The sequence below is a fragment of the Neofelis nebulosa genome, chromosome 8, assembly GCF_028018385.1.
Source record: "Neofelis nebulosa isolate mNeoNeb1 chromosome 8, mNeoNeb1.pri, whole genome shotgun sequence".
NCBI lineage: Eukaryota > Metazoa > Chordata > Mammalia > Carnivora > Felidae > Neofelis > Neofelis nebulosa.
In genome coordinates this window covers 87,023,993-87,051,883 of record NC_080789.1, presented here as the reverse complement: position 1 = coordinate 87,051,883, position 27,891 = coordinate 87,023,993, and the positions used below count along the sequence as shown (strand labels likewise).

Sequence of the window (27,891 nt, the reverse complement as noted above, 5' to 3'; positions counted from 1 at the left end):
GGGTTGCTAAAAAGATCAAAGAAAATAATCAACGTGAAATTCCTGAGCATGGCTTCTGGCACACAGTAGATACTTATCAAATGCCTGTAGGCTCTGAATCTGAGAAATAATTTTGTTGAACAGATCCATTCAATGAATACATAAATACATGATTTTCTCTACAAGGAAAATTGTTTTCTTTGTTTTAAATGCATTCAATTCTCTGTAAATAAGACTATAAGAACTGTTCATAGAACTGCATTAATAAAAAGTAACAATTACAATAAAATCTGCCAATAATATGTTCCCCTTCAAAAGCACCACAGACTTACTCCTGTTGTGTTATTTGTCCCATTCTGGGTTTCATTCACACGCTGAACTATTCCAGAAATACAGAGAGGTCCAGCAAAACCCAGTAAATCTGCAAGATAACGGAATGTGCTACTAAGCAGAATTGGTCGCCCAAATGCTCTGTACATTGCTAGCCATATAGATGGAGTCCGGTTTGGATGATCTTCTACTTTTTTCTGAAAGAAAAAAACAGATGAACCAAAGATAAAATGACTGGAGCGGCATTTAACCTCACCAACTATGGGCAATTCCTTCTGATATTTCTGATGATATGTTAAGTTTATAAGTAAATGTTAAGGAGTCCCTTTAGTATAGTATGCATAACCCATATCTTGCACTCTATGCAAACAGTAGCCACTGAGTATGGAATAGAATGAGGAGTAAAAAGGCCATTTTCAAAGACTTTGCCTTATTTTTAGTTGTCAAAGGATAACCCAAAATTCTTAAGGCCAAATTAATTTTTTAGTTCTCTTTGGTTTGGAAAATGTATTTCTGTCATGACTATTACCAAATACCATTGTATGGAAAAGAAGATAGTAAAATACTAAGATCAAGATTATTGAAAGATTAGTCAAGATTTCTGGAGTTATTAGATCACAAGAGATCTACTACAAGCTAAAGATATTTTACTCCAGATATTTTACTACAAGCTAAACAAAACAGATCATCCTAACTTCAAGTTGTTTCTCTTTCAGGTATTTCCTGTCTCCATGAATAGTAGTCAGTACTTTTTAAAGTTGTGTTAGACTTGTGTTTCCTAGTTATTCAACAAAGAAATGCAAAATTGAAGAATGGCATATATGCTTAAGCCAACTCACGGCTTCACACATATGTTGTTGTTTGTTGAAAGGATTTTATGACCTTAATAATCATAATTAAGTCTTAGAGAGGAGGTAGATAAAGTTTTTTCACTGTGGCAAAGAAACCAAGTCAATGGAAGATAATTCAGTTGTGTCTCATATTCATTTCCCTGTTAGACGAACAATACAATTATTTTTAAAAGTTTATTAATACAAGACATTAACACACCAAGTTCAAGCTGATCTTTGTAATAAAGAGTACTAGGAACACTTAAAATATGTTTAGGCTATACTCTTAATCTTTACTTTAGCAGAGAAGTTTAAAAAATATTATGCAATACTTTTCCCAGAGGTGAAACCAAAGAGATGACTCAAGTTCATTTGTAGTAACCATTTCCTGCAATATTAATTTCATAACACACATTTTTGACACAAAACAGAGGTCATTTTCATCATTTACCATAAATGCTTTGTTGTCTTGATTTAGAACAGACAAAACTCACACCGATTCACCATACCCTACTCCTTTCCAATGTTGTTGTGAATACCAATAATTTCAATTATGATAATATTTATAGATGACTGCAATATAAAATACATTTACCACCATGTATGGTGTACATGACTGTATAGAATGATTATAAGACAAACTGAAAATATCCAAAACTCTATTTAAGGTGTTTAAAGTAATTATAAAGGCTCAAAGAAAGTACCAGAAGAGACCAGTTTTGACAAACATATAGGAATGGTAGACAACTTTATTTAATTCAGTTTCACAAGTTTGGAATACAGACTCCAAATATAGTCAATAATTAATTTAAGGACTTTGGTTTCTTAAATGTGGTTATTTATTAATGATATGATCTATTTTACTGTTATATAACAAAATTATTGACAAGATACTTGGAAAAGCTTCATAACAACAATTCCATGAATTATTAACATTATATGGGAATAACGATCATATATACATGACCATTAAGCTTAATTCTAACTTTCCAGTTGGTTTCAGAAAAAAGACAGTGTTCCCTCTATCCCTCCTCAGGTATGAACTGGGCAACTACCACAATATAACTTTATTTCATTGGCCCTTCTGGTATATTCTCATTGGCCCAATTCACATGACTCAAAACTACTGGGAAAGACAGATGAAGAAAATCTGCTCTTCCTTAACCATAGATATTTAAGCTTAGTGACTTTATATTTAATAGATCTATTTTCTACAATTATGGGCATGAAAAACAGATACTAAATTACCTTTTGTTCTTCATATGCATCTTTCAGGCAAACATAATTTGTTACTGCCCTCATTGCTATTGGCAATTTTCCAATTGCCTTCAGATCAATAGGCTTTTTATGAGCAGATATGATAAGTGTGTTCATCCACCAGTATGTTGCTTTTGACAATAAATTCACAAACGGTTGAAGAAATCTCACACCCAGATCTTGGAGGTCTTCAGGAGGCTTTACTTTCTGAGGATTCATGAAGAATACATATCTCTGTGGCAAGAAAAATTCCATAGAATGATAATTAACCCAATTCTTTTCCCACATATTAAAATAAAATTTTAACCTTTTCTACATTTTCATTTCAACAGGCAAAAATGTTTATTTTACTAAACATTTTCATTCCTTTGGAAATATTCTTTGAAATACTTTCCTTTCACTGTGACTAGATTAATTAGTTAAATACCAGAATTTCACATTTAATCCCGCTTAGAGACAATTCTAAAATTATAGATTATCCCTTTAAAATATAGTTATTCCTAAGAATCAGTCTTTCATGATATACTGTGATAGGGTCAATTAAATAAAGATTTTTACATTACTTAGATTTTTTTAAATGTGTTGACACCATTATTGAGTCACTCTTTGATAATTCATCGTTTGGCTGATGTTCACTAACTATACTCCACTATTCCTTGCAGCTTCTATCTTGACATTCAGAGCAAACTCAAAGTGCTCTGGTAGAAATGAATATTAAAAAATTATTCACAACTATGTCACACAACATAACAGCATTATGTGATGCAAACTACAACAGGTTTGTAATAACCGACCAGGCATGACTCTTGGCTATGCGACTTTGGATATAGCTAGAGTTATCACTGTAGAAGTTTCTTCATCAGTGGAATGAGTAAACATATTATCTTCTTTTCATTTTGAAATTTCTAGGAATACAATAGTTTGCTTAATATAGGTGTGCTTGGGACACATCATGGATGATGTAATTTTCTGATGCAAACAGTTTCATCTATAATATGAACTGAGATTAATGTTTGGCACACAATCATTCAATCAATATTTACAAATGAATAAATATATGCTAGGGTTCTGGAATACCAATGGTCTGAAACTTAGTGATTAGTTCAACTTTTATACACATAGATGATACACATTTGTTTGTCTTCTTAAATACAAATGATTTCTGGCTGACTGTAATCTCTAATATTCAAGTCTTGAATTCTGGTAATTAAACAAAAATGATTAGATACTTACTCTGACCCGAATTACATTGATCTCCACAGCCATCAGGAGTCCATTCAAGATGACCATCATGCCAGTGATGCAGAAACGCAAGTCTGATACTCCCCAACCAGACTGCCAGTACTTGACTAATTTTATGGTTTTTGTAATAAAGGCCATTACCCAATACAGAAATAGGGCTGGAAAAATAAAAAGGAAAAGCAAAAAGATGCATTTTTCCCCTGATTTTAAAAAACTTCATTGAAATTTCAATATAAATATCATGCTCTTTAAGAACAAATATAATTTTAAATATTCTATTTCCACATAATTTTATTTTTTAAGAAAACAACATATATGGAGTTTTGAACTAAAGGTATGGTGATGACTTTAAAATGCTAGTGCTTCTGGACGCCTGGGTGGCCCAGTCAGTCCAACTTCAGCTCAGGTCATGATCTCAAGGTTGGTGAGTTTGAGTCCCACATCGGGCTCTGTGCTGATGGTGTGGGGTCTGCTTGGGATTCTGTCTCCCTCTTTCTCTTCCCCTCCCCTTCTCCCTCCCTCTCTCTCTCAAAATAAGTAAATAAAACTTTTTTAAAAATGCTAGTGCTTCCACTCTGATTATATGTAATAGATGGACAGATGGAAAGAGACATGTAAATAGGAATAACCTACACTCCGGAACTTATGTGTAATTCTGTAGACTTTAAAATTGCTTTGATCTCCTGGTCCTGTTTTTTGTGTTTTTTTCTTATGAAGCCTCAATTATATTATATGAAGAATTCACAAGTCGTTATCTGTGTAACCTATCCAATAGGTAATCTAATGGTATTATGCTGGAATTATTATGGAATGCATATAGCTTTATAATGGGGTTTCTGCTTTCCAGATAGCATTCAAGTAGTAACTCATCTCACCCAAATGGTTTAAAATACCACAGGCCTCCACAAAGAGAAGAGAAGAACAATGATCCTACAGAACAAACTCAGACCTTAAGTAGTGGGATGAGAAACGTAGGCATCTGTACCATCTCATACCCACAGCCGGCCTTTTATAGCAAATATGAGATGGGCACAGAGACTTTCCTAGAAATAAAAGGTTCAGTATACTTCACACTTTAAATAAAGGTCAGTACAAATAAATATGGGATGAGAAAGAAGAAATCCAAAACACATATGAGACGATCCATTGTACAGCACTTATCAGAATTATTAAAGTTTAAAGGTGGTCACAACTTCCTTAGAAAAAGAATTGAACACTGGCATATAAGCTCATCATCTATCTTGTTTTAGCATAAAATGAAAAGTGCCAGAATAGATTTAGAAAGAAAAAAAAAGACTACATGCTAACTAAAGATATTCATCTTAAATATAAACAAACAGGGGCGCCTGGGTGGCGCAGTCGGTTAAGCGTCCGACTTCAGCCAGGTCACGATCTCGCGGTCCGTGAGTTCGAGCCCCGCGTCAGGCTCTGGGCCGATGGCTCGGAGCCTGGAGCCTGTTTCTGATTCTGTGTCTCCCTCTCTCTCTGCCCCTCCCCCGTTCATGCTCTGTCTCTCTCTGTCCCAAAAATAAATTAAAAACGTTGGAAAAAAAAAAATAAATAAAATTAAATATAAACAAACAGATAGTAAGTAGATGGAAAAAGACATACAATGAAAACAGTAAACATGAGAAATCTGAGTGGCTATATTAATATCAGATAAAGTAGACTTAAAGACCAAGAGTATTATCATAAAAAATACTAACCTAAAGGGATACATACCCCAATGTTTATAGCAGCATTATCTACAATAACCAAATTATGGAAACAGCCCAAGTTTCCACTAGTGGATGAACGGATAAAGAAGATGTGGTATATATATTCAATGGAATGTTACTTAGCCACAAAAAAGAATGAAATTTTGTCATTTGCAACAACATAGATGGAGCTAGAGAGTACTAATCTATGTGATATAGCTCAGTCAGAGAAAGACAAATACCATATGATTTCACTCATATGTAGAATTTAAGAAACAAAACAAACAATCAAAGGGAAAAAGAAAGAGAGAGAGAGGCAAACCAAGAAACAGACTCAACTACAGAGAGCAAACTAATAGTTACTAGAAGGGAAGCGGACAGGGAAGGGGTTAAATAGGTGATGGGTATTAAGGAGGGCACTTGTGATGAGCACCGGGTGTTGTATGTAAGTGTTAAATTACTAAATTGTACACCTGAAATTAATATTACACTGTATATTAACTAACTGGAATTCAAATAAACACTTGAAAAAAAGACAAAGAGTATTACCAGAAATTTTGAAAACTTTTAATAATGACAAAGGGTCAGTCGATTTTTCAGAGAGACACAACAATAAAAAAATACACATATGCCTAATAAAGATTTAGAAGATCTGGTAGCTATCAACCACTTTGAACTGTTTGATATTTATAAAGCTATATAATACTTAGTATTATAAAAATACACCCAAACACCTGCAGCATATACATTCTTGTTAAGTGCATGGTCCTGGCATAGGCTACATACTTAGAAAACAAGAAAAAATAAACTTAAAATGACAGAAATCATATAACATATGTTCTCTGATCACAATAAAAATAAATTAAAAATCAAGGACAATAAGCATATTGATTTTCTATTGCTGCTAAGCAAATTATGACAGGTTTAGTTAGCAGCTTATACCAACACACAATTATTTTCTCACAGTTTCCATGGGTCAAGAGCCTGGGCATGGGTCAAGTGGGTTCTCTGCTTCAGGGTCTCACCAGACAGCAATCCAGGCCTTGACTAGGGCTGGAGTCTTTCAACAGAAGCTCAACTAATTTGATGTCTTCATCTTTGCCATACTCTATTGGCTAGAAGCAAGTCACAGGTCCCACTCACACTCAAAGGTAGAGAATTATACAGGGTATGAACACCAAGGACAGAGATTATGAAGGTAAACTTCAAGTCTTTCCACACAATAGGATATCTATAAGTCTCCAGATATTTGGAAGTTAAACAACATAGTTGTAATTGACCACATGTTAAAGAAGAAATCGCTAGGGAAATTAGTATTATAGCTAAATTATAATAAAAATACTACATATTAAAAATTTAAGGATTGCAGCTAAAACAAAACTTAAAGGAAAATTTATGGCTTTAAATATTTATTTTAGAAAAAAAAGACAGATCCAAAATCAATGATCTAAGCTTCCATCTTAAAAACTAGGGAAAGAAGAAGAATGAACAAAATAAAAGGATGAAAATGATAGAGATAAGAGTAGAAAGCAGTGAAATAGAAAAAAAAATAATTGAGAAAATTAACAAACCCAACCAAGCCAAGAAGGTTGATTTTTTTTTAAAGATCAAGAAAATTGCTAATTCAGCTAATTCCCCAGCTAGACTGATTAAGAAATAAAGGAAATCATAAATTGCCAGTATTAGGAATGAAAGAAGAATTATCTCTACATATTCTGTATACTTAAAAAGGATAATCAGCGAATATCTTGAACAACTTCATGACAAATAAAAAAACTTAGATGAAAGGGAAAATTTCTTGAAACCTGTAACTTACCGAAACTGACATGAGAAGAAATACTCTGAAAAGTCTATGTCTAATAGAACAGTAAGTTTATAATTTAAAATCCTCATTTAGATTACTAGGCAGGCAAGAAGGACATATGCCCATAATAGAGAGTGTGTACTCTGAATAAAAGAATCAAGATTAAAAAGAAAGAGAGAAAAGGATTTCTAAACCCTGGAAAGACTGAATCGAGCAGAATGCAATTTACTGTGCATAAATGCAAAGCTTTATGTTTAAATTAAATATTGTATGTGTGTTAATAAATAAATACATAAATAAATAAATAATAAAAATAAATAAAATCCTCACTTAGTTAAAACTCCAGGCCCAGGGGCACTTGGGTGGTTCAGTTCATTGAGCGACCGACTGTGGTTCAGGTCATGACCTCATGACCTCATGGTTTGTGAGTTAGAGCCCTGAATCTCGAATCTCCTTGCTGTCAGCCTATCAGTGCAGAGCCCTCTTCAGATCCTCTGTCCCCCTCTCTCTGCCTCTGCCCCGCTTGCACTCTCTCAAAAATAAACAAACATTAAAAAAAAAATCTCCAGGCCCAAATGATTTCACTGATGAATTATTTTGAACATTTAAGGAAGAAATAAAATTAATCATACACAATGTCTTTCAGAAAATAGAAAAATAGAAAAAACTTTCCAATTCATTTTCAGAAGCCAGTATAACCCAGCATATGAAAACCTGACAGACATTACAAGAAAATAACAGACCAATATGCATCACAACATGGATCTAAAAAAACTTAGCAAACAAAACCTAGCAATATATAGCATGGATAATATATCATGACCATGTGTAACATAGCCCAGGAATTCATAGTTACTTTATCATTTGAAAATTCAAGTAATTAATTTAGTACATTAACAGAAATATAATTGTCCCAATGGATGCAGAATAAAATCTTTAATAGAATTCAACATCTATTCATGATTTAAAAATACTAAAACAAAAACAACTCTGAGAAAGCTCTGAATAGAAGAAAACTTACTCACCTGATAAAGGTCATCTACGAAAAGCCTATAAATAACTTTATAATTAATTATGAAATGTTGATGCTGTTTCCCCTAAAATTGGACACCAGACAAAGATTTCACTCTCCCCATGTCTATTGTGCATTTTACTGGAGGTCCTAGCTAGTACAATACGATGAAAAAAAGCATAAAGTTTGAAAAGAAATAAGTATAACTGTATTATCAGATGATATGTTTGTATATATAGAAAATCCTAGGAAAACTATAAAGCAATATTTAGAAGAAATAAGAGATTTTCCAAGGTTTCAAAACATAAGGTCAATATACAAAATCAACTGTATTTCATAAACATGACAAACAACTGGGAAATGAAATTTAAAATACAAGGCTATTTATAATAGCAATGGGAAAACAAAAAAAGCTAATGATAAATTTAGTAAGACATGGAAGACCTCTACCCTGAAAAATAGAAAACATTGCTAAGAGAAAAAAAAGAAGACTTAAATAAATGAAGAACTGGTTGTGAAATTCAATATTGTTAAAATGTCAATTCTCCTTCAAACTGTTGTAAACATTCAGTGCAATCCCTATCATAATCCTACTGAAATTTTTTGGGGAGAGAGTAGAAATTGACAACCTGATTCTAACCATATATGACAATACAATAGAACTGGAATACCCAAGGCAATCTTGGGAGAAAAGCAAAGACAAGTTGTATACTATATGATTTCAAGACCTCCAAAGCAATAGTAATCAAAACAGAATAGTAATCTTATAAAACTCACAAATACATCAAAGGAACAAACTATAGAAGCAAGAAACAGATCATACTTAAATAGTAATTTGATTCAATATTTTACAAAGGTCCCAAAACAATATAATGAGAAACGGAAAGTCTACCTCACAAATTATGCTGGAATACATGGATATCCGCTCGGGGAAAAAAAAAAAAAGCCTTGGCACCAACCTTACACCACAATTAATTTTAAATGGATCATAGTCCTAAAAATAAAAACTAAAACTATAAAGCTTCTTTTAAAAAAACACACACACAAGAGAATGAGGGAAACATATTTAGAGCAGAGGCAAAAATTTCTTAGGACCCAGAAAGCAATAATTAGATGTGAAAAAATGATAAATTATGCTACATCAAAATTAAAATCTGCTCACCAAAAGACCCAGTTAAGTAAATGAATGTGCATGCCACAGACTGGGAGCAAAATATTCTCAAAACATAGATCCAATGACATACTAGTATCTAGTATGTACAAAGTACTCCTGCAACTCAATGAAAAATGGGCAAAATATATCAAAGAGACACTTTACAAAAATCACAAATGACTAATAAACTTATCAAAAAGTGCTCAACATCATTAGCCATCAGGGAAATGCAAACTAAAACCACAATGAATTATCGGTACATACCCACCAGCATGGCTAAATTAGAAAAATTAAATCATCAAATGTTGGTGAGCATGTGGAAAAACTGGAACTCCTACACATTATTAGTGAGTATATAAATTAAACCACTTTGAGAAAAGAACTTGTGGGTTCTTAACAAAACATAAACATTTACCTACATACTCTATGACCCAGCAATTCCACTCTTAGGTATTTACTCAAGAGAAATAAAAGCATATATCCATGGGTGCCTGGGTGGCTCAGTTGGTTAACTTCTGACTCTTGATTTCAGCTCAGGCTATGATCTCATGGTTTGTGGGATGGAGCCCACATTGGACTCTGTGCTGACAGCAAAGAGCCTGCTTGGGATTCTCTCTCTCTTCCTCTCTTTCTGCCCCTGCCCCACTCATTCTTTCTCTCTCTCCCTGTCTCAAAATAAATAAATCGCACATGAATGTTTATACCCGCTTTTCTTCCATGATAGCCAAAACCTGGAAACAGTCCAGATACTTACTGTTAAGAGAACGGAAAACTGTGGTATATTTATACAATGGAATAATACCCAACAATTATAAGAAAAAAATACTGATCTGTAGTACGTTATGAATGAACCTTAAAAAATCATGCTGAGGGGCGCCTAGGTGGCTCAGTTGGTTAAGTGTCTGACTTCAGCTCAGGTCATGATCTCATGGTTCATGAGTCTGAGTTCTGCATCAGACTCTGTGACAGCTTGCTTGGAGCCTGGACCTGCTTCGGATTCTGTTATCTCCCTCTCTCTCTGCCCCTCCCCCACTTGTGCTGTGTGTGTCTCTCTCTCTCTCAAAAATAAGGAAACATTAAAAAAAAAGAAAAGAGGGGCGCCTGGGTGGCGCAGTCGGTTAAGCGTCCGACTTCAGCCAGGTCACGATCTCGCGGTCCGTGAGTTCGAGCCCCGCGTTGGGCTCTGGGCTCATGGCTCAGAGCCTGGAGCCTGTTTCCGATTCTGTGTCTCCCCCTCTCTCTGCCCCTCCCCCGTTCATGCTCTGTCTCTCTCTGTCCCAAAAATAAATAAAAAACGTTGAAAAAAAAATTAAAAAAAAAAAAAAAGAAAGAAAAGAAAAGAATGCTGAGAGAAAGAAGTGGTTACACAAAAGAATTTATACTGTATGATTCAATTTATGTGAAGTTCTAGAACAGGCAAATCTAATCTTTGGTGGAAAAAAATCAGATTAGATTTTGCCTCTGTGGAGATGAAAATGAGAATTGACTGGTAAAGGGACACAGGAAAACTTTCATGGATGATGGCACTGTTCTGTATCATGATATGGTTATACAGGTGTGTGTATTTAGCAAATTAAAATTTCTATACTTAAGTATGCAAATTTTATCTCCCCAAAAGAACTGTAGAAAAATTTTAACTCTAGTTAATGATATGCATGCTGAAATAATTAGGAGGTAAAGCATATTAATGTCTGTAATGTACTTTAAAATGTATCCAAAAATAAGATGGCTGGATATAGGGATGGAAAGATGTAGACATGTGACAAAATAAACAGAATAAATTGTAAACTGAAGAATCTAAGTACATGAGTATTCTCTTGTTTTTGTTTTTTTTTTCAACTTTCTATATATTTGGTGATGTTCATAACATAATGTTGGGACAAAATCAGTAGTTTTGTGATCTGAAAATAAGTGTAATTTTTCTGGGCCCAAATATTTCTCTCCTAAAATAATGAGAAACTTAGACTTTTATCTCTGTAAGTCCATCCAACAATATGATCAAATTGTGCCCTCTGTCTTGTATCTGCTCTGATCTCCAAGCCAGACTCTGATCACATCTCCTTCAAAATATTATTAAGATGCATATTTCCCTTCTAATTATATCTTACAACTCTTATATCTTATTCATCATCAGTTTTTCAAAAACTTAAATGTCTAGCATATTGGCTATCCAATGGTACGTATATATATTTTTGCTATTGCTGTTAAAAATTTCACTCTTTTTCTTGGCATACTCATAAAAAGATTTCTGTGATAGCATCTGCTTATCATGTTGTACTAGACGGCCTTCTATTAAGATAATTCAGACTTTGACAAGCCTTTTAAATTAATATTTAACCCAGTCTACTTATTTGTGTTAGACTGCCTTTGCCCAATCATCTGATGTGGTGCAACACAATTAAATAATCAGTATTTCCCACTAATACATTTAAAATTTTAATGTCCTCTGGACAGGCAAATAAAATATTTGTGGGGTTTAATTATTATTTTCACAAATTTCTATATTCATCATTGAGCAATCAGGTGAACTCTCTGAAACTTATAAAATTGTAAGCATTCATTCACACACAGATAGGTCTGCCTGCTATTTTAGGATATTCACAGGTCCTTGAAGCCGAACCATGATCCATGTGCTACACCTTCATCTTAGCTCTCTTTATGCAAATGTACCCTGAGCTCCTGGGTGGCTCAGTCGGTTAAGTGTCCAACTTCCTCTCAGATCATGATCTCACTGCTCGTGGGTTCGAGCCCCACATCGGGCTCAGTGCTGACAAGCTAGGAGCCTGGAGCCTACTTCAGATTCTGTCTCCGTGTCTCTGCCCCTCCCTTACTCACTCATTCTCTCTCTCTCAAATATAAAAAATAAAACATAAAAAATAAATAAAAGAAAAAGAAAATGTACACCGAGGAATGCAAGGATTGGTCAAAGTATTAAATACCACTAATTGGATAAGTGATACTATTTCAATGTGAGGCAAAAATAAAATTAGAACACCTTAGAGAGGCTCTTATTTCCATAGGACAAGGAAGCAAGAGAGGCTAAAAAAGAAAAGGTTAGGCATGAAGCAGATCTGAAGGGCCATGCTTTGGGGACAGTACAGTTTTCAGCATGCTGTGAAGCATACTCTGCTGCACGAAGTCCCCTGATACCTCGGCAGCAACGCTATGAAGAGTGTGACATTGCCCCTGCCTCAGTGAAGGCTGAGACCTTCTGAAAATGCCTCAGGACTCCAAGCCAGGGGCAGAAACACACAACTAGACACACCAACTTGCTGCTGGGGCAGGATGGTGCACGGGTTCAGATTCTTAAGAGTACAGCCTCTACTAGCCAGAAGGCTAGCACACCCATCCACTTTGCTCCTGCCTCACACTAACACATCACAAGGGGCATCTGTGAACGGATGTCCTGGGGGTCGAGAGTTTTCACAGCCTAGAGCACTCAGTGTATCTTCATCTTCCCATTCACCAGGAGACTAGAGAAGAATAAACTACAGTGTTTTTCCCATGCTTCCCAGTCCCAACCCCCCACAGACAGAGTGTACTAGGAGGAAAAAAATAGTTCTGGGGTTGAGGGGGACACTTGATCATACTTACCTAAAAGCAATTTAGGAAAATTTGATGTTTCAATATTATGATAATATACTATTGATGTTGTAGTGGCGACAAATCCCATCACAGCTGGCATGAAGAGGTGGAGATGCCGTGATTCCCGCCGTCTACGGAGAGCGGTACAGTATCAGTGTCTAGAGCTGATGGTTCCAGATTCTCATTTTGTTTCCATTTGTTCTCTAAAACTTTCTCTTAATAACAAGATATTTAATATACAGAATGCAGTAGCAGTGGCTACGAGAACATGCAAAGGTAGACTCCATTGGGAGACATAATTCTGCTCAAAGGGTTTATCCCAACACAGAGGAGCAGGTACCACAGCTCAACAAGATCTTAAATACTCACAACGAAAGTAAATATGTAACTACTCCTATTCTGAAGGGCAGAACTGCTGAAATAATTTAACACCTAAAGCAAGTAAAAACTACCGGACGAATGTGAACTCTAATGTATGTGAGAAGTACACTTATTCTTTTGATGGCTTTCCTAAACTATATGGCTGTTAGTGATTTCCCCATTTCTATTAATTCGTTCAACACAAATGTGTTTGCTGTGTCCAGGCATGATTAGTTGTTGAGATGCAATAGTGAATGTGACAAGATATAGTGTCCATAATCATAAAGCCCAGAGTCTGTTGGTGATACCAAGAGTGAGTAGGAAATTATCATTCAGGTGAAGGGACTATAAGTGCATGCAGGGTTAGTGTGTAAGGAAGAGAAAGCTGTGTGAAGGAACCTGCTTCTGAACTGAGGCCCTAAGAATGAGGAACTGCTGTTCAGAGAAGGAAGAGAAGAAGACTGTTCCAGGCAGAGGATCCAGACATGTCTAACACAAGCAACTCAATATGATTGAAAAGAGACCAGATTTCATTCTGAGGGTAGTAGAGAGCTTCACGCGGATTAGAAATATGACAGAACCGGATTTACGTGGTGGACAGCCCTCAACTCCATTTACATTAATAATGTAAGCTGGTAAAACATTTAACTGTTCTCAAATTACTTAAATACATTCAGACATAAACGGTATAGGGAGTGATTAGTTTGAGAGTGGGGGAAAAAGGAGCATTTGGGAAAGTTGCTTCAGAAGAAGTACAGTTGACAGTGGAAATGGAAATATGAAAAGGAATCCACTAGTCAGGAACGTGGAAGAAGAGCATTTTAAAAAGAGAGAACAGAATGTGTAAATACATAGAAGGAGGAAACTGTGTAACATGTTCAAAATTCCAAGTAGTTTAATATTCTCAGAGAGTTTGAAACAGGATATGTGGTGAAAGGCTCTGTATGCCATGGTAAGGAGCCAGAATCTAATCTTTTGGAAAATCTAAATAATTTAACAGGTAAGTGGCATGGTCAGATTTTGGGGGGTTTTAGACAAATCAATCTTGTAATAATGTGGATGATGCAGTAGGTAGGTAGTGTGTGCATCTGAGGAGAGGGGGAGAGACATACAAGGAAGAAAAGCAGTTAGCAAACTGTGGGTATAAACCAGGCAAGGGATGACAGAAGCCTGAATTAAATTTCAGCAGCAAAAACATGAAAGAAATACAACATCTGGAAAATATTCATTGTTAAAATGGACAGGACTTTAATAGTGTTAGGGTATGAGGGTGATGGTGATGGAGACCTAGAGAATAATTACCAAGGAGCCTGGATGGGGGGTGGGTAACCAAATAAGACTTCAAGAGGACGAGCAGATTGGAGAAAGGAAGCCAATAAGTTCGAGCAAGGCCACGCGGGCTGTGAAGGTGTCTAATAAACATGCAAAGGGAGTTGTCTAATAAGCCAAGTGTATGCAGAGATTTGGAACATGACCACTGATATTCCTGGAATCATTAATATAGACACGGTAATGAAAATTTTAAAGTACCATGATAGCGTAAAAGCTGGTTTAAAAACCACCTACCACCCCCAGAAATACTTCAAAACAATCAAAAAGTAGGAAATAAATATTTCATCACTACAGAAATTAAGAAATGCTTCCAGCATTCTTTTACTACTGAATCAAAGAAAGAATTAAAAAATCACTTACATAATATTTAGGAAATTTAAAAATGAGCATACTACATATCAAGGCCTTTAAATAATGTTGTCAAAACCATATTCAGAAAAAGTTTATAACCTTAAACATATTCAATAAGAAAACATTATAATAAATAAATTATGTAGTCAATTCAAGAGGAAAAAGAATGACAAAACATCATTAAGGAAGATAATGGTAAAGGATGAATGAATAAAGACAGCAACAGCCACAGTAAGGTTTTATATTTATGTTGTGGCATTTCTTTATTAGGGATTTGATGTGTGATTTAAGCATGCTAGTATCTGTATTAGGATTGCTATTATATTGTTAGTTGTTTACTTACAAACTTGTACAAGTTTTGAGTAGTGTCTCAAACCTATTCTTTTCTTAAGCTCTGTTATTTTTAGAGTATGACTCACAGACTTCAAGGTTCTGGTAGACGCACATATATCACATTATAGCAGAAAATCTTTACTCAGAAAGTAAGAAAGAAAATCAAAATGCATTGATTTTGTCCTCATCATGGAGGAGAAAAAATGATTTCAAAAAAAAATACGAAAAAAATAAAAGCTTAAATGAAAACAATAATAGTGAATATTTTAATACACACTTTTAGAATTTGAAGAATTAAATAATACAAAAATAATCACCACACAGGACTTGAGTAATCTAATCAGTAAACTCAATAAAATTTTATCTCCAACAAGGAAAATAGAAAATTATTTTCTAATTCTCATTAAAAACATATGAAATAATCAAATATTTAACTATAATGAAAATGTTAGTAAGTCCCAAAATGTATTTAACAAATTACATGCTTTAATAATATATCAACCATATTAGACTAAAAAGCAAGCCAAAAATGATTCCTAGACCAAGGAGAGTAAATAAACCAGAACTACAAGCTATTTAGATAGAAACATAAAAAATGACATTTCTTATAAAAATCCATGCAAAACAGATATGGATGTTTGTTTCAAAAGAAAAAATGAATAGCTTCAATATTGGTATTACTAAAAAGAAAACCAAATATTCAATTTGGATAGTCTTTGCATTGTTTCACTAATTATAATGAGCATTTGTTATATTTTAAGAAAAGAACCGTTCACAAGTATTTTCTTAAATAAGAAGGAACGAAGGATCAGCGGTGTCAAACGTAGTAAGTATGATAAGGAAGAAAATGTGTACATCAAGGTGTCATTAATGTTCACTAGGATTCTTGTGGAAGCAGTTTCCAGAATAGGACAAGGCAGACAAGAAAAGAAACTAAATTTTGGAGGTCAGGAATCATTGGAAAATGACTTTTTGAGAAGCTTGGATGAAAATGGTAAGGGAAAGCAGTCTGCAGCTAAAGAATGGGAGGAGGTAACACAAAATCAAGAGTGCGTTTCTGCTTGGTTTCAGGATGGACCTCTAATATCACCACGTCAATAAAACAAGTTTCTTCCATTAGCATACATCTTCATCATTGTTAGCTCAGCCTGTGTTCTAAGTCTCTGACTGAATCTACCCACCAATCATGAGGCTGGAAAGAAGGAGGCATCCTTGCCTACGTGGTGTCAAGTTTTTAGGAAATATTGGACTAATCTATCTTTCACTTTATACACACACATAGAAACACATTGAGTTAGCTTGTATGTTAAGGGAATAAAAAATGAAGACTAGAATTGGCTATGTTAATACAATATAATACAAATACACTGAAGGGTTTTAAACAGTAATCAATAATAGTCAACTAAGCTTCTTTTTAAAAAATATTTATTTATTTGTTTGTTTATTTATTTATTGAGGGGGGCAGAAAGAGAGGGAAAAAGAGAGAGAGAATCTGATGCAGGGCTTGATCCCACGAACCATGAGATCAGGACCTGAGCCGAAATCAAGAGACGTGTAACCAACTGAGCAACCCAGGCACCCTGCCAATTAAGCTTCTAAATGCTTGGAGGCATGCGATATCTTCAGAGTCCCTGATTTTTCTTTTTATCGGAAACTAAGATGTGCATATCTATGAAAAGAACTGTCATAAAACATTACAAAATAGTTGGCTCTCTGACGAAAGTTTAGAAGTTTCATCCCTCATTAATTGCAACAGAAAAACATAAACAGATGTCAGGGAAGGTCCTGATTAGATAAAAGGAAAATGATTTCAGGGCTTTCTTTAAAAAAAAAAAACAACACTTTCATATCAATTCTTTAATTAAAGGTGTACCATTTAGGGGCGCCTGGGTGGCTCAGTCAGTTAAGCACAGACTGCTGATTTCTGCTCTGGTCATGATCTCACTGTCATGAATTAGAGCCCAAAGCCTTGCCTCAGGCTCTGCTCTGGGTGTGGAGCCTGCTTAAGATTCTCTGTCTCCCTCTGCCCCTTCCCCATACACTAACTTGCTCGCCTGTGCTCTCTTTCTCTCTCTCTAAAAAAAAAAGGTGTACCATTTAGCATAATTTCAAAATTCTATTTGATACTGCCTATCAAAATTATTTCCTATTTTTTGTTAGTATGTGATAAAAATATCTTCCCCACATTATGTTTAAATTTATAAGTAGAATTCACTATATTCTAACTGCCAAATGCAAACTGTTTTTTTTCATTCTCATAAATGACAAAATTCCAGGGCACCTAGGTGGCTCAGTTGGTTAATTTGCACACTTTGGCTCAGGTCATGATCTTGTGGTTCATGGGTTCCAGCTCCACGTCAGGCTCTGTACTGACAGCTCAGAGCCTGGAGCTTGCTCTGGATTGTGTCTCCCTCTCTCTTTGCCCCTCCCCCTCCTAGGCTCTGTCTCTCTCTCTCTCTCTCTCTCAAAACTAAACAAACGTTTTAAAAAAATAAAAAAAATAAATGGCAAAATTCCTTCAAAAACATGAGCTTTATGAGAAATCCTGATTTTAAGACAGTTTTGTGTTTTGCCTCAATTTGTGGCTATATTCTCACTGGTTCTCAGACATCTTTAATGCCTGCCTCATCTACCTTTGCTTCTTTATAAAATAAACTGAAACACTTGAGAACTGGTTATATATTTATATGTAAATATGTAACTCTTAGAGCTATACGTCAATATAGAGAATCTTTCTATGTATATCTGTGTTGGTAATATAAACATCAAACTGTTTAAAAGGAGAGAACTTTCTGCAAGGGCTACATAAGTGAAGGAACAAAGAAATAGAAAACACATGAATAAGCGCAAGCCACAGTGATCTGAATTTTTGTTATCAGAGAAATTATGTAGCAACATAAAAACACAGACAAAACACATAATTATCCAAGGCAGCAGTGCCCCCTTATCTGTGGGGAATATGTTCCAAGATCTCAGTGGATGCCTGAACTCACAGATAGTCAGAATCCTATATATACTATGTTTTTTCTTATACATACATACCTATGATAAAGTTTAATACATAGATTAGGCACAATAAGAGATTAACAACTAATAATAAAATAGAATAATTATAATAATATACTGTAATAAAAGTTATGTGAATGTGATTTCTCTCCCTCTCTGTCAAAATAATTTATTGTACTGTATTCACCTTTCTTCTTGCGATGATGTGAGATGATAAAATGCGTACATGATGAGGTGAAAGACATAGACACTGTGACGTAATGTTAGGCTACTACTGACCTTATTGACCTTGTGACAGTACATCAGAAGGAGGATCATCTGCTTCCAGACTTCGGTTGATCATGGGTAAATGAAATCATAAATAAACAGGACTACTATGAAATGAGTGACAGCTGTTGTCTTAATAAGTCATAACTAAAAAAGTTAAGCCTGACCTGGTGTTCTCTTAACTCCCATCCATATCAACATACTCACTAGTATAGTGTAATGATAGTAACTATGTTGAATCACTTACGAATCAGAAACAATGCCTTCTGCTATTTCACAAACATGCACAAAGAGAAGAGCAAATGTAAGAATCCATCTCAGGTTATGTCCAGGAAAATGAAGCCATGTGTTGTGATGAATTTGTACTTTCGAACTTTGACTTCCCCACCCTGGAAAAAAAGAGAAGAAATAGAAAGATGAAAGTATTAATTATAATCATGGAAATAATTCACATTGTGATATCATTTGGGGGATGGGTGGTTCCTCAAACAGGAACGAGATGTGCTTTCTAGGGTAGCAATGAAAATCCTGGTCTATTTTCATTATGTTAAAAAACTAACAATTTCAATTGTTATGAGACTGCCTCGGTTAACACATTGACATTTGCTGCACTGCTCAAGAATAACACCAACTCTGGGTGGTAAACTGGTTAACTCATGCTAATCAGAGCTCTTACTGACAGGTCCCTGATTCATTCAAAAGGAAACTGAGTTAATGATGATGTTAATAAAAGCAATTTGGTGTCTAAACTCTTTCAAAACATGGGATCTGCAGGGGGACTAATGAAAAAAGCCATATTTGGTAATGAAACGTAGAACTCATTACTTGAGTCAACTCAATCATATGCATATCATGTGAGAAAAATTATAACCTATGAGTGGGCCAGCACTATTCATCAGTGGTAGTAGTTTTTCTCAAAGAAATTTTTTGTTTGTGGAGAAGCCTCACATACTTCAAGAATGAATCGGGGTTTGCACTCAAAATATTGCAGGAAGCAATTTCTGCAAAAACAAATGGGACCCCTGAAGCATTCTTTGAAAAGCAAATTTATTCATGTCTTAGTTGTTCCCAAATGAACTTCATTATTGAAAGATTAGTTACATTTAAAATATTGAACTAGAATTTATGCTGTAAACTCTTGCAGGCAAGCTTTCCTTATACCTGATACTTCTTTAGGATTTATTTATGATCTCTCACCAGCTCAAGGAGCCAATATTATAGATGAACAGTCTGTATTTTTCCCCACCTCTTTGACAATGTTCACTCTGATTCTACTTGAGTCAAATACTCTTTCGCCAGCCTGTGTTAGAGGCTCGAGATGCAAACAGACAAGACTGTCACAGTAATTGCCCTGAAGAAGTTGGATGAATGTCAAAAATGAATAATTAACTGTTGTATTGCAATAAAAAATATATAGGCTACTTTTGGCCAAAGGGCATTGTCCTACCAGCAACACCATGTAAACAACAATTCGTGTTTTTATATATGGCCATCATAGTCCAAATATTTAGTGTCTATATCAAGAGTTGCACTGGCCTCTGCATGGTAAGATATATAACAGAAATTCTTTGATCACTGTGACAATGCCAGGTACATAGTAGTCTCTCAATTAACATTTGTTAAATTAAGAAATAAAATCATACAAATTATTTTTAAACCTCCTTTTAAAGCAGATTGTTAAACTATGCTAATTTTCTTAAGAAAATCAGTCTGGTAGCTTTTTCATTTATTTTTATAAGCAACATTGTGCATGGGAGTATCAAACACTAAAATCAGATAGTGGTTACCTCTTGAAGGGATAGGAACATAGGATGTGGGAAGAGTAACAGGCTCAGGAAATAGTACACAGAGGGATTCACTTATATTCTCACCATTAGATTCCTTAAGATGAGTGATGATAGACTCAATAGATGTTTATTATATTAGTCTTTGTCATTTTTGTACATGAAATGTATTTTTAAAAAATTTAAGTTAAAGGTCTATTTTGGTTGTTTTGGGGAAGTGATGCAAATTATATATAATTGCTCTAAATAACTGGATTTTTGTTATATGTAAGCTGAAAAATAGTAGGGAAAACTGTATTTTTAACTCTTTTCCAAATAGTTCACATAAGTATTCTTTCTACCTGGAATGCACCCTTATCACTCCTACTTGAATTTGCAAGTTCTGTGTCCTCAGGTCCCCAAACATGTCACTTCCCATGCAATCTTTCCCACTAGTCCCAAGAATTAGTTGTTCTAGCAAGTTAATGCCCAGGAAAATGTATTCTTATATCTGCACATGAGCTTACAATGTGGGATAGTCATTTTTCTCTTGACTTTGATGCATCTGTTTCACTGAACAAATCCAGTGAATATTCCAGGCCAAGTACTATTCCAGGCCACTTCTGAATAGTGCTGGCCCACTCATAAGCATTTTACCCATTTTCCATTCTCTTCAACCAGCACAAAACAAGTGCTCAACAAAGCGCTCTTTCCCCCTTTTTAAAAAAAGTGGTGCTACTACTTCAAGTCCATTTCTAAGAAGGCATCTGACTTCTATTTTATCTACAGAATATCCTATGCCACAAATATAAATAATTGGGAAGCACAAGATACTCGTTTGTTCTTTTCCTACAGATTTACGCATAAGTTTTCATGTCGGAAAAATTAAATAAACATTATACCAAATCTCAGCCACTAATAAGCCTTTTAAAATAAATATTAGATGATGAAATATAGGACAGTAGATTACTTACCAATAAACAATATTGGAAAAGTGATAAACAACAGGAAGACATGAGGGACCAGGTTGAGGGCATCCACAAAGCAGGGATTTTGTAATACACCATGACAGATATTATATGAAGAAATGTTGTTACCACAGAATGAAAGGCTCATTTCTTCTTATATGGTTTACTCTAAAAGGAAGAGAAAAGAGAAAGAGCCTCTTATTACTAAATTCCCTTTTATAAAATCATAGCCCTAAGGAAGAGGTTTTATTATAAAATTAACCCCCTTTATTTTTGCAGTTGTGGAAACAGGAAACTGTATGCCAAAGTCATTTGAGAGTTTCTTAGAAAGGCCTGTGCATTCTATAGATCATTCTCTTTCAATCTTTTTTTTTTCAGAAAAAGATATTTTATTTTAACTTGGGAGATATGTCATTATTAATATCTACCAATGATGGTACCTTAAAGAAGCGTGTGTTTGACTTAAATGATTTCAAAGAACAAAAATAGTCATATCTCAAGAAAAAGAAAGAAAAAATGAAACTATTCACTGATATTACAAAATAGTGTAATATCAAATCCTTTTTCATCTTCTCTCATTGAAAATGCATTAGCAAACAACTTAAGTTTGGTAAAATTTACCATCCCTTTTCACTGCAGGAAATACGAATACACAGAGACCAATGTGGCTGCAAACAGCAATCAGCCTTTCTCTGAAGGATATTAAAACCAAGTGCTTCAGACAAATTAAATATAACTCAAGTGACAACTTAGTGAAATTACTCAGGTCCCACAGTCAGAGAATATTCTTACATGAAATACACCCTATTCAAGTTTTAAAACAAAAAAACATGTCTTTTAATTAGAAATCAATATTACATTAGAGTAGAAGTAGACAGATTTAGAAAGGAAACAAGATAAACCAGAGGTTTTGCTAGCTATTGTTGAGACTTTGGCTTCTATTCAGTGAAATGGAGCCACTGGGGGTTTTGATCAGAGGACTGACATACTCTGACTCACATTTAAAAAAAAAAATTAAGTTTATTTATTTTGAGAGAGAGAGAGAGAGAGAGAGGGCACACTTGCGAGCAAGTGGGGGAGGGGCAGAGAGAGAGGGAGAGACAGAGAATCCCAAGCAGTGCAGAGCTTGATGTGGGGCTAGAACTCGGGAACCTCCAAGATCATGCCCTGAGCCAAAGTCGTATGCTTAACTGACTGAGCCATCTAGGTGCCCTCTGACTCAAATTTTAAATTAATTCCTCTCATTGCTGTGCTGAAACAGATGGTATAGGAGCAAGGGTTTGCTTCATCAAAATACTACTATGAAATTCTGAAAAGTTTTAGCCTTCTGAAAAAATCTTTTATAATGCCTCCTATTTACTTAGTCTCTGCCAAATTCTGGGCACTTTGCATACACTATCCTTATAACAACCGTGCGATGTTAATTATTTGTATTTTACATAAGGGCATCGTGAGGTTCAGTAACTTGCCAACCAGTAGAGAAGTGGTGATCCATATCCATGTGTCTGACTTAAACTATTTTTCTCCCACTGCATCATGCAGCCTCCAACCTATTTTTTTAAACATCTTCTCTACTGTCATTAAAAAAGTAGAGTTTAAGATTTTAACCTTTCTGGACTTTGGAAAGAATTTACACATATATGTCACACTGGATTCTGAGTTAGATTATCAAAGGTTGGCGAAAGTTTAAATGAGTTTATAAGTACCTTTTCTCTCTTCCCATTCATTGAGAAATGATTTAGCAATGGTCACAAACAATATTTTTTCCTAGGAAAAAAATAAAGAGTGTTACACAGAAAATACTGGCAACAGTAGGTAATCTATTGGAAAAACCAAATTTCAAGCACAAGTTTTATAAGCTTTATATTACTAGAACTAACTAAAATGCCTGTGCTTACAGTCTGTAGATACTTATATGGAATTCCTCTCACATATTGTTTCTGTTAAGCCCTTTCATTGAACATCATTGATATGATCTCTAGTTGAGACCTTTTCTCATTGAAAAAATTATATTAGAAACAACTCAAGATGAGGGTATATACTTGGCAAATTCTTAGCAACTATTAAGGCTCTAAGCCTCATAGAATAATTAAAAGCAGTGTGAGGTTTTTTAAATAACAGTAAAATGGAATTTGTAGCTATATGAGGTGATGGATTTTAACTACACCTACTGTGGTAATCATTTCTCAATACATCTGAATTAAACATCATGCTGTACACCTTAAACTTATACAGTGATGTATGTCTGTAAACCTAGAAAAAACAAACACCTAAAAAATAATAGCTACTAATGGAACTTCTAAGACTATTTCTTTTATTAAGTAGAAATGATAAAAAGAAACTTGATCTCACTCTTACTGAAAGACATGTATAAACTGTTTCCTAGAATGAACGGGAAATAATTTTTACTTTTGCTAATTTTATAATTTTATTCAAAATTATGCTATTCCAATTGGTCACATTTATAAATCTTGACATTTAATCATTATCATTGCACCAGACACTAAAGTATAATTTGAATTTGCAAAACATATATTTCATTGGCTATAGTAAGTCTGCCTGCTATGTTTAATCAATCCTCAAACCTACCAATCAAGTAACCTCTGGATAAATGTGTAACGGTGGAATGAAAGTATCAGAGCACTACTGCAAGTTGAAAAAGTCAAAGAACGTTTCCAATCATGTACCTGATGTCTGAAATTCTGGGCCATTACTTAACTATAAAAATACTTACTGATGCTAAACATGTGCTAGGCACTGGGAAACCAAGAGTGCATATGACAGAAACAGTACCTGTGGTCTTAGACTGTATAAATCAGACTACACTAATCCCAATAGTTCTTGGTATAATGTAAAGGTTATGATCTACCAGACAGGGAGCTATACAATGATATGATCATACTAAAGCATACACTTCAGATTAATAAAGTGAAAGCTTTAGAATGATTTCTTCCTTCTACCATAATCTCTAACCTCACATTCCCTGGGGCTCCCAACCTGTTCTCTACCTCTCACCACATCTCTCCTTTTGTTTTTGTTTCTGTCTTTTCCTCCTGCATCCATTTCCCTTTGACCCTTAGCTTCTTTCTCCAACATGCAGTGCACATGTGGCACATCCTAACAGTCAGCCCATATTATTACAACTCAACATGGGCAAAAAGAGGAAAGGAGTAAACTTATAGATATGTTGATAATTACTGTGTTTACCAAAGGCATTTTATTCAATCAGGACTTTTAATTAATGTTTAAATCTCTGATTGTCATTCAGGGTTTTCCCTCCCAGAACCCTGATTAAGTCAGGGACGCTTTGGGAACAGTGTAACGTGCTGCTGCTCTTGCTGGCTAAACTCTGTCACGTGACCCCCCTGAGTCCTGCCCCTTCTGGAGCTGTCTAGTTCAACTAAGCACGGACAGAGGCCCAAGCATCCAGGAGGAGGGAGAGGAAAAAGAGGCCAGATGGGAAGACATGACACTTTTCTCCCCACGAGCACACGTCTACTGAAAGATGTTCAAGTGTTTATGACAGCAGACAGGGTCGAAGAACTTGACTGAATGAATCTTAAAGACAAATGTCAAAAGTGAAACTCTGATTACAGGGATGGTCTGCAAAACAGAAAACACAGAAAGAAAATACTCCTTGAGGACCAAACTTATGATTTCATCGCAAGAATCCTACCCTCAGTATTCTTTGAAATGCATTATATGAAGTTCCACACCCTCAGGAGTTATAAAATTGGGATGTAGTTGATGACTATAAAGTAAAGTAAGTAAAAACTAACACTATTTCCTGTTCACCCAGAAGAAAGTGTCAGTTTTAACGGAGCAACAGCCACAGGGAACTTAAACATGCTGGAAACACCTGAAGATAACATGCTAAAAGCAATATAAAAACTTAATTCTTATATACAACATAACTCGTTCTTTAGTTATTCAGAGATTAACTATACACTATGAGAGAGAAACATGGCATTGTAAAGAATGTAGGGCATGTAATCTAATAACCTCTGAAATTTCTCATTCAGTCAGTGGTTCACAAAATATGACTAAAAGATGTCTATCTATCTATCTACAAATGACAGATCCAAGTAGGAAAATCACTAGCAAAAATGACCACTGATTCCTGATTTAGTGCCTGATCTCAATGCACCCGTTGGAGTTCTATCGCACACTAAAGGAAATGGTACTCAGAAGATAAGATTCACACATGCCAGTGGGATATATATATATAAATATATATATATATATATATATACATATATATATATATATATATATTTTTTTTTTTTTTTTAATTCCAAACTTAACAAAAAGTTAAAAGTAAATACCTTGGGCGGTCGCTTGATGCTGCTTCAAACCCCTACTCGTGCACTTGCACTACCTTCAAAACACCGGCTTCCTACACTGTTTTAAGTGTAAATTTCAAACCCAGACGCAGAACTCCTAAAAAGTAAAGAGTAACAAAAATTAAGCAGATAGAAAGCAACTTCATGAACAATACAGGAGAATGTCTCAGAGAAAAAAAAAATTAGTAATAACTCTCTGCACTATTCCTGGCTGGTTTTAAGTAGGAGTCGGCAAAGTTTTGTAAGTAAAGCTGGAAACCTGATCCCCACGCCCTCTCTTCCCCGGCTGGGGCCGGGTGCCTTAATCCTAGAAATAGCTACCCTGAAGTCAGAGCACCATGTGAGCGCGCGGGCACCTTTTGATTGCGAAAATCGACAGTTTACAGTTACTCTTAAATTTTTTAAATCATGTTTATGTAAAAAATACAGACGCACTTACTCCGAAGGCAGTTTTCCTCCCCTAGGCGAAGCACGCAGGGCGACGGAGCGGATTATTTTTAGGGTGGTGGGAGATCAGCTGCTGCCTCCTATCGGGTTTCTAAATTGCACAAACTGCTCTGAGCTGGGGCGGACACGACAACTCCGAGGCAGGAAACTGGGCAGAAGCCCCGAGTGCAGCCGCGCCTGGGACTGGAGACCCTCCCCACCCCCGCTCGGCCCTGCTTTCCGTACCGGAGCGACAAACTTGGGGTGCGCGATGCGGCGATCTCACTAACACAAGTAATATGTGTGCCCCAAACTTCATTAAGCACGGAAACTTGCAATGTATGAGTCAATGATTCTCTGGAGTCAGGTTTTCAAACGTCAAAACATGCAAGGTACTCAACTTGCACTTGTAATTTCCCTCCAGGTTTTATACGCCTTTTATTAACCACAAAAGGAAGCGGATCTGGGGAGTTCACCTTTTTCCCCCCAAGCGGACCTGGGAAACGAGGGGCTCATTCAAGGCAGAAGACCCCGCTGCCAGGCTGTGTGGGCGCGTGCAAGGGTCTCACAGCAGCCAGGCGGGCTCAAATCTAATATTTGCCCCAGCGACCGGGAAAACTTGGTTCCTCCTCCGGACCGGCCGCGGCGCTTTTCCGAAGGGCGACCGTCACCCTAGCTCCCCGAAAGTAGGACTTCGGCTTCCACATCTGCACAAACAGTTCCCCCACTCTTGCTCCCTGCGTGCGAGAGAATTAATTCTCAAGGAGAGAACGTGTTTAAAATACACTCACCCCACAGTAAATAACTGCCCCCAGGGCGCAAGCTGTAAATTTTGTCCCCGGGCAACCCTCTTTAATTAACACGCGATTTTCTGCGGGGCCAGCCCTCGATCAGCTTGAAGTCATCATTGTTCTCAACCATTGTCCTAATATGACACAGGATGGTATGCAGGCGGGCTGGTGCCCCCCAGGCTCCGTGCGCGACCGCCCAGGGGCACCGCTCCAGGAGCGCGGGCACCCGGAGCGGGTCCTCGGACCTGCGCCCTAGCCCGGGCGGCCACCCCACCTCCACGCTTGGCGGACAGAGACTGACCTCCGCCCTGCGAGCCCCGGGGATTTCCCGCGGGCGCCTCACTCTCGGGAAGGTCGCTGCGTTCCCTCGTGAGAGCCGGGCCTCCGCCAGCGACTGAAGCTTGTACTCGCGGCCGCTAGAGGTCTGCTGGGCCTCGCGGGGCGACATCTGGAAGGGTCCCGAAGACCGTGGTCCTACGGCCGCTGGAAGTTTGCCAACTGCACCCCGTAGCGGTCTGCCACGGCGCAAGCGCACAGAGAAACCGTGCTTCAAGAATGGGGATCCGGATACTGTGGGTGTATCCCGGGGAGACTCGGTGAACTAGCCGGAAGGGGGGCCTAGGGCTCCGCAGGCGGCTGGGGAGAGACACCTGGAAATAGTAGGTGCAAATAATCCCCAGATTTAGACTCTGAGTGTCACTACAGATAATCAGGTTGACTCTGAGACTTTATATCTATATCTATATCTATATCTATATATATCACTATTATTAAGACGATTTTTAAAGATTAAAAGTCATGCTTATTGTAGAAACTGGAAATTATGGAAGAGTATAAGGGAGCCCAAGGAGCCCCCAAACCTATAAAACTGATAACATTTTGTTACATTTTAATGGTGAGTTAAAGCAGGGACCTGAGGGCGAAGCTGCTATCAAACCCTGCTACCTGACTCAGGTCAAACACTTTGGGCAAAATACTTAATCTTTCCTTGTATCAGTTTCCTCACCGGTTCAATGGGGAAAACTGAAAAAATATATATGGCTTCATAGCCTTGAAGGGTAA

General features: G+C 36.3%; 1 protein-coding gene across 7 annotated transcripts in view; it reads right to left on the bottom strand.

Annotated features, from left to right (window-relative positions):
- The window catches only part of ABCC9 (ATP binding cassette subfamily C member 9), a 131,069-nt gene extending 103,785 nt beyond the window's left edge, over window positions 1-27,284 (bottom strand). Inside the window, exons 1-10 of one of the 7 annotated variants that reach the window (XM_058743414.1) lie at window positions 27,131-27,284; window positions 26,830-26,963; window positions 25,595-25,709; window positions 22,976-23,036; window positions 21,276-21,437; window positions 18,786-18,927; window positions 12,899-13,020; window positions 3,630-3,796; window positions 2,388-2,630; window positions 312-506 (exon numbers count right to left, since the gene is read on the bottom strand). In XM_058743414.1, the coding sequence (XP_058599397.1) occupies window positions 312-506; window positions 2,388-2,630; window positions 3,630-3,796; window positions 12,899-13,020; window positions 18,786-18,927; window positions 21,276-21,417 (1,011 nt within the window). In that variant the 5' untranslated portion in view covers window positions 21,418-21,437; window positions 22,976-23,036; window positions 25,595-25,709; window positions 26,830-26,963; window positions 27,131-27,284. Of the gene's footprint in view, window positions 1-311; window positions 507-2,387; window positions 2,631-3,629; window positions 3,797-12,898; window positions 13,021-18,785; window positions 18,928-21,275; window positions 21,438-22,975; window positions 23,037-25,594; window positions 25,710-26,047; window positions 26,261-26,829; window positions 27,095-27,130 lie in introns of those variants that run through there. The other 6 variants (XM_058743413.1, XM_058743418.1, XM_058743412.1 and 3 more) reach the window with 6 other exon arrangements.
- Window positions 27,285-27,891: the final 607 nt, after the last annotated feature.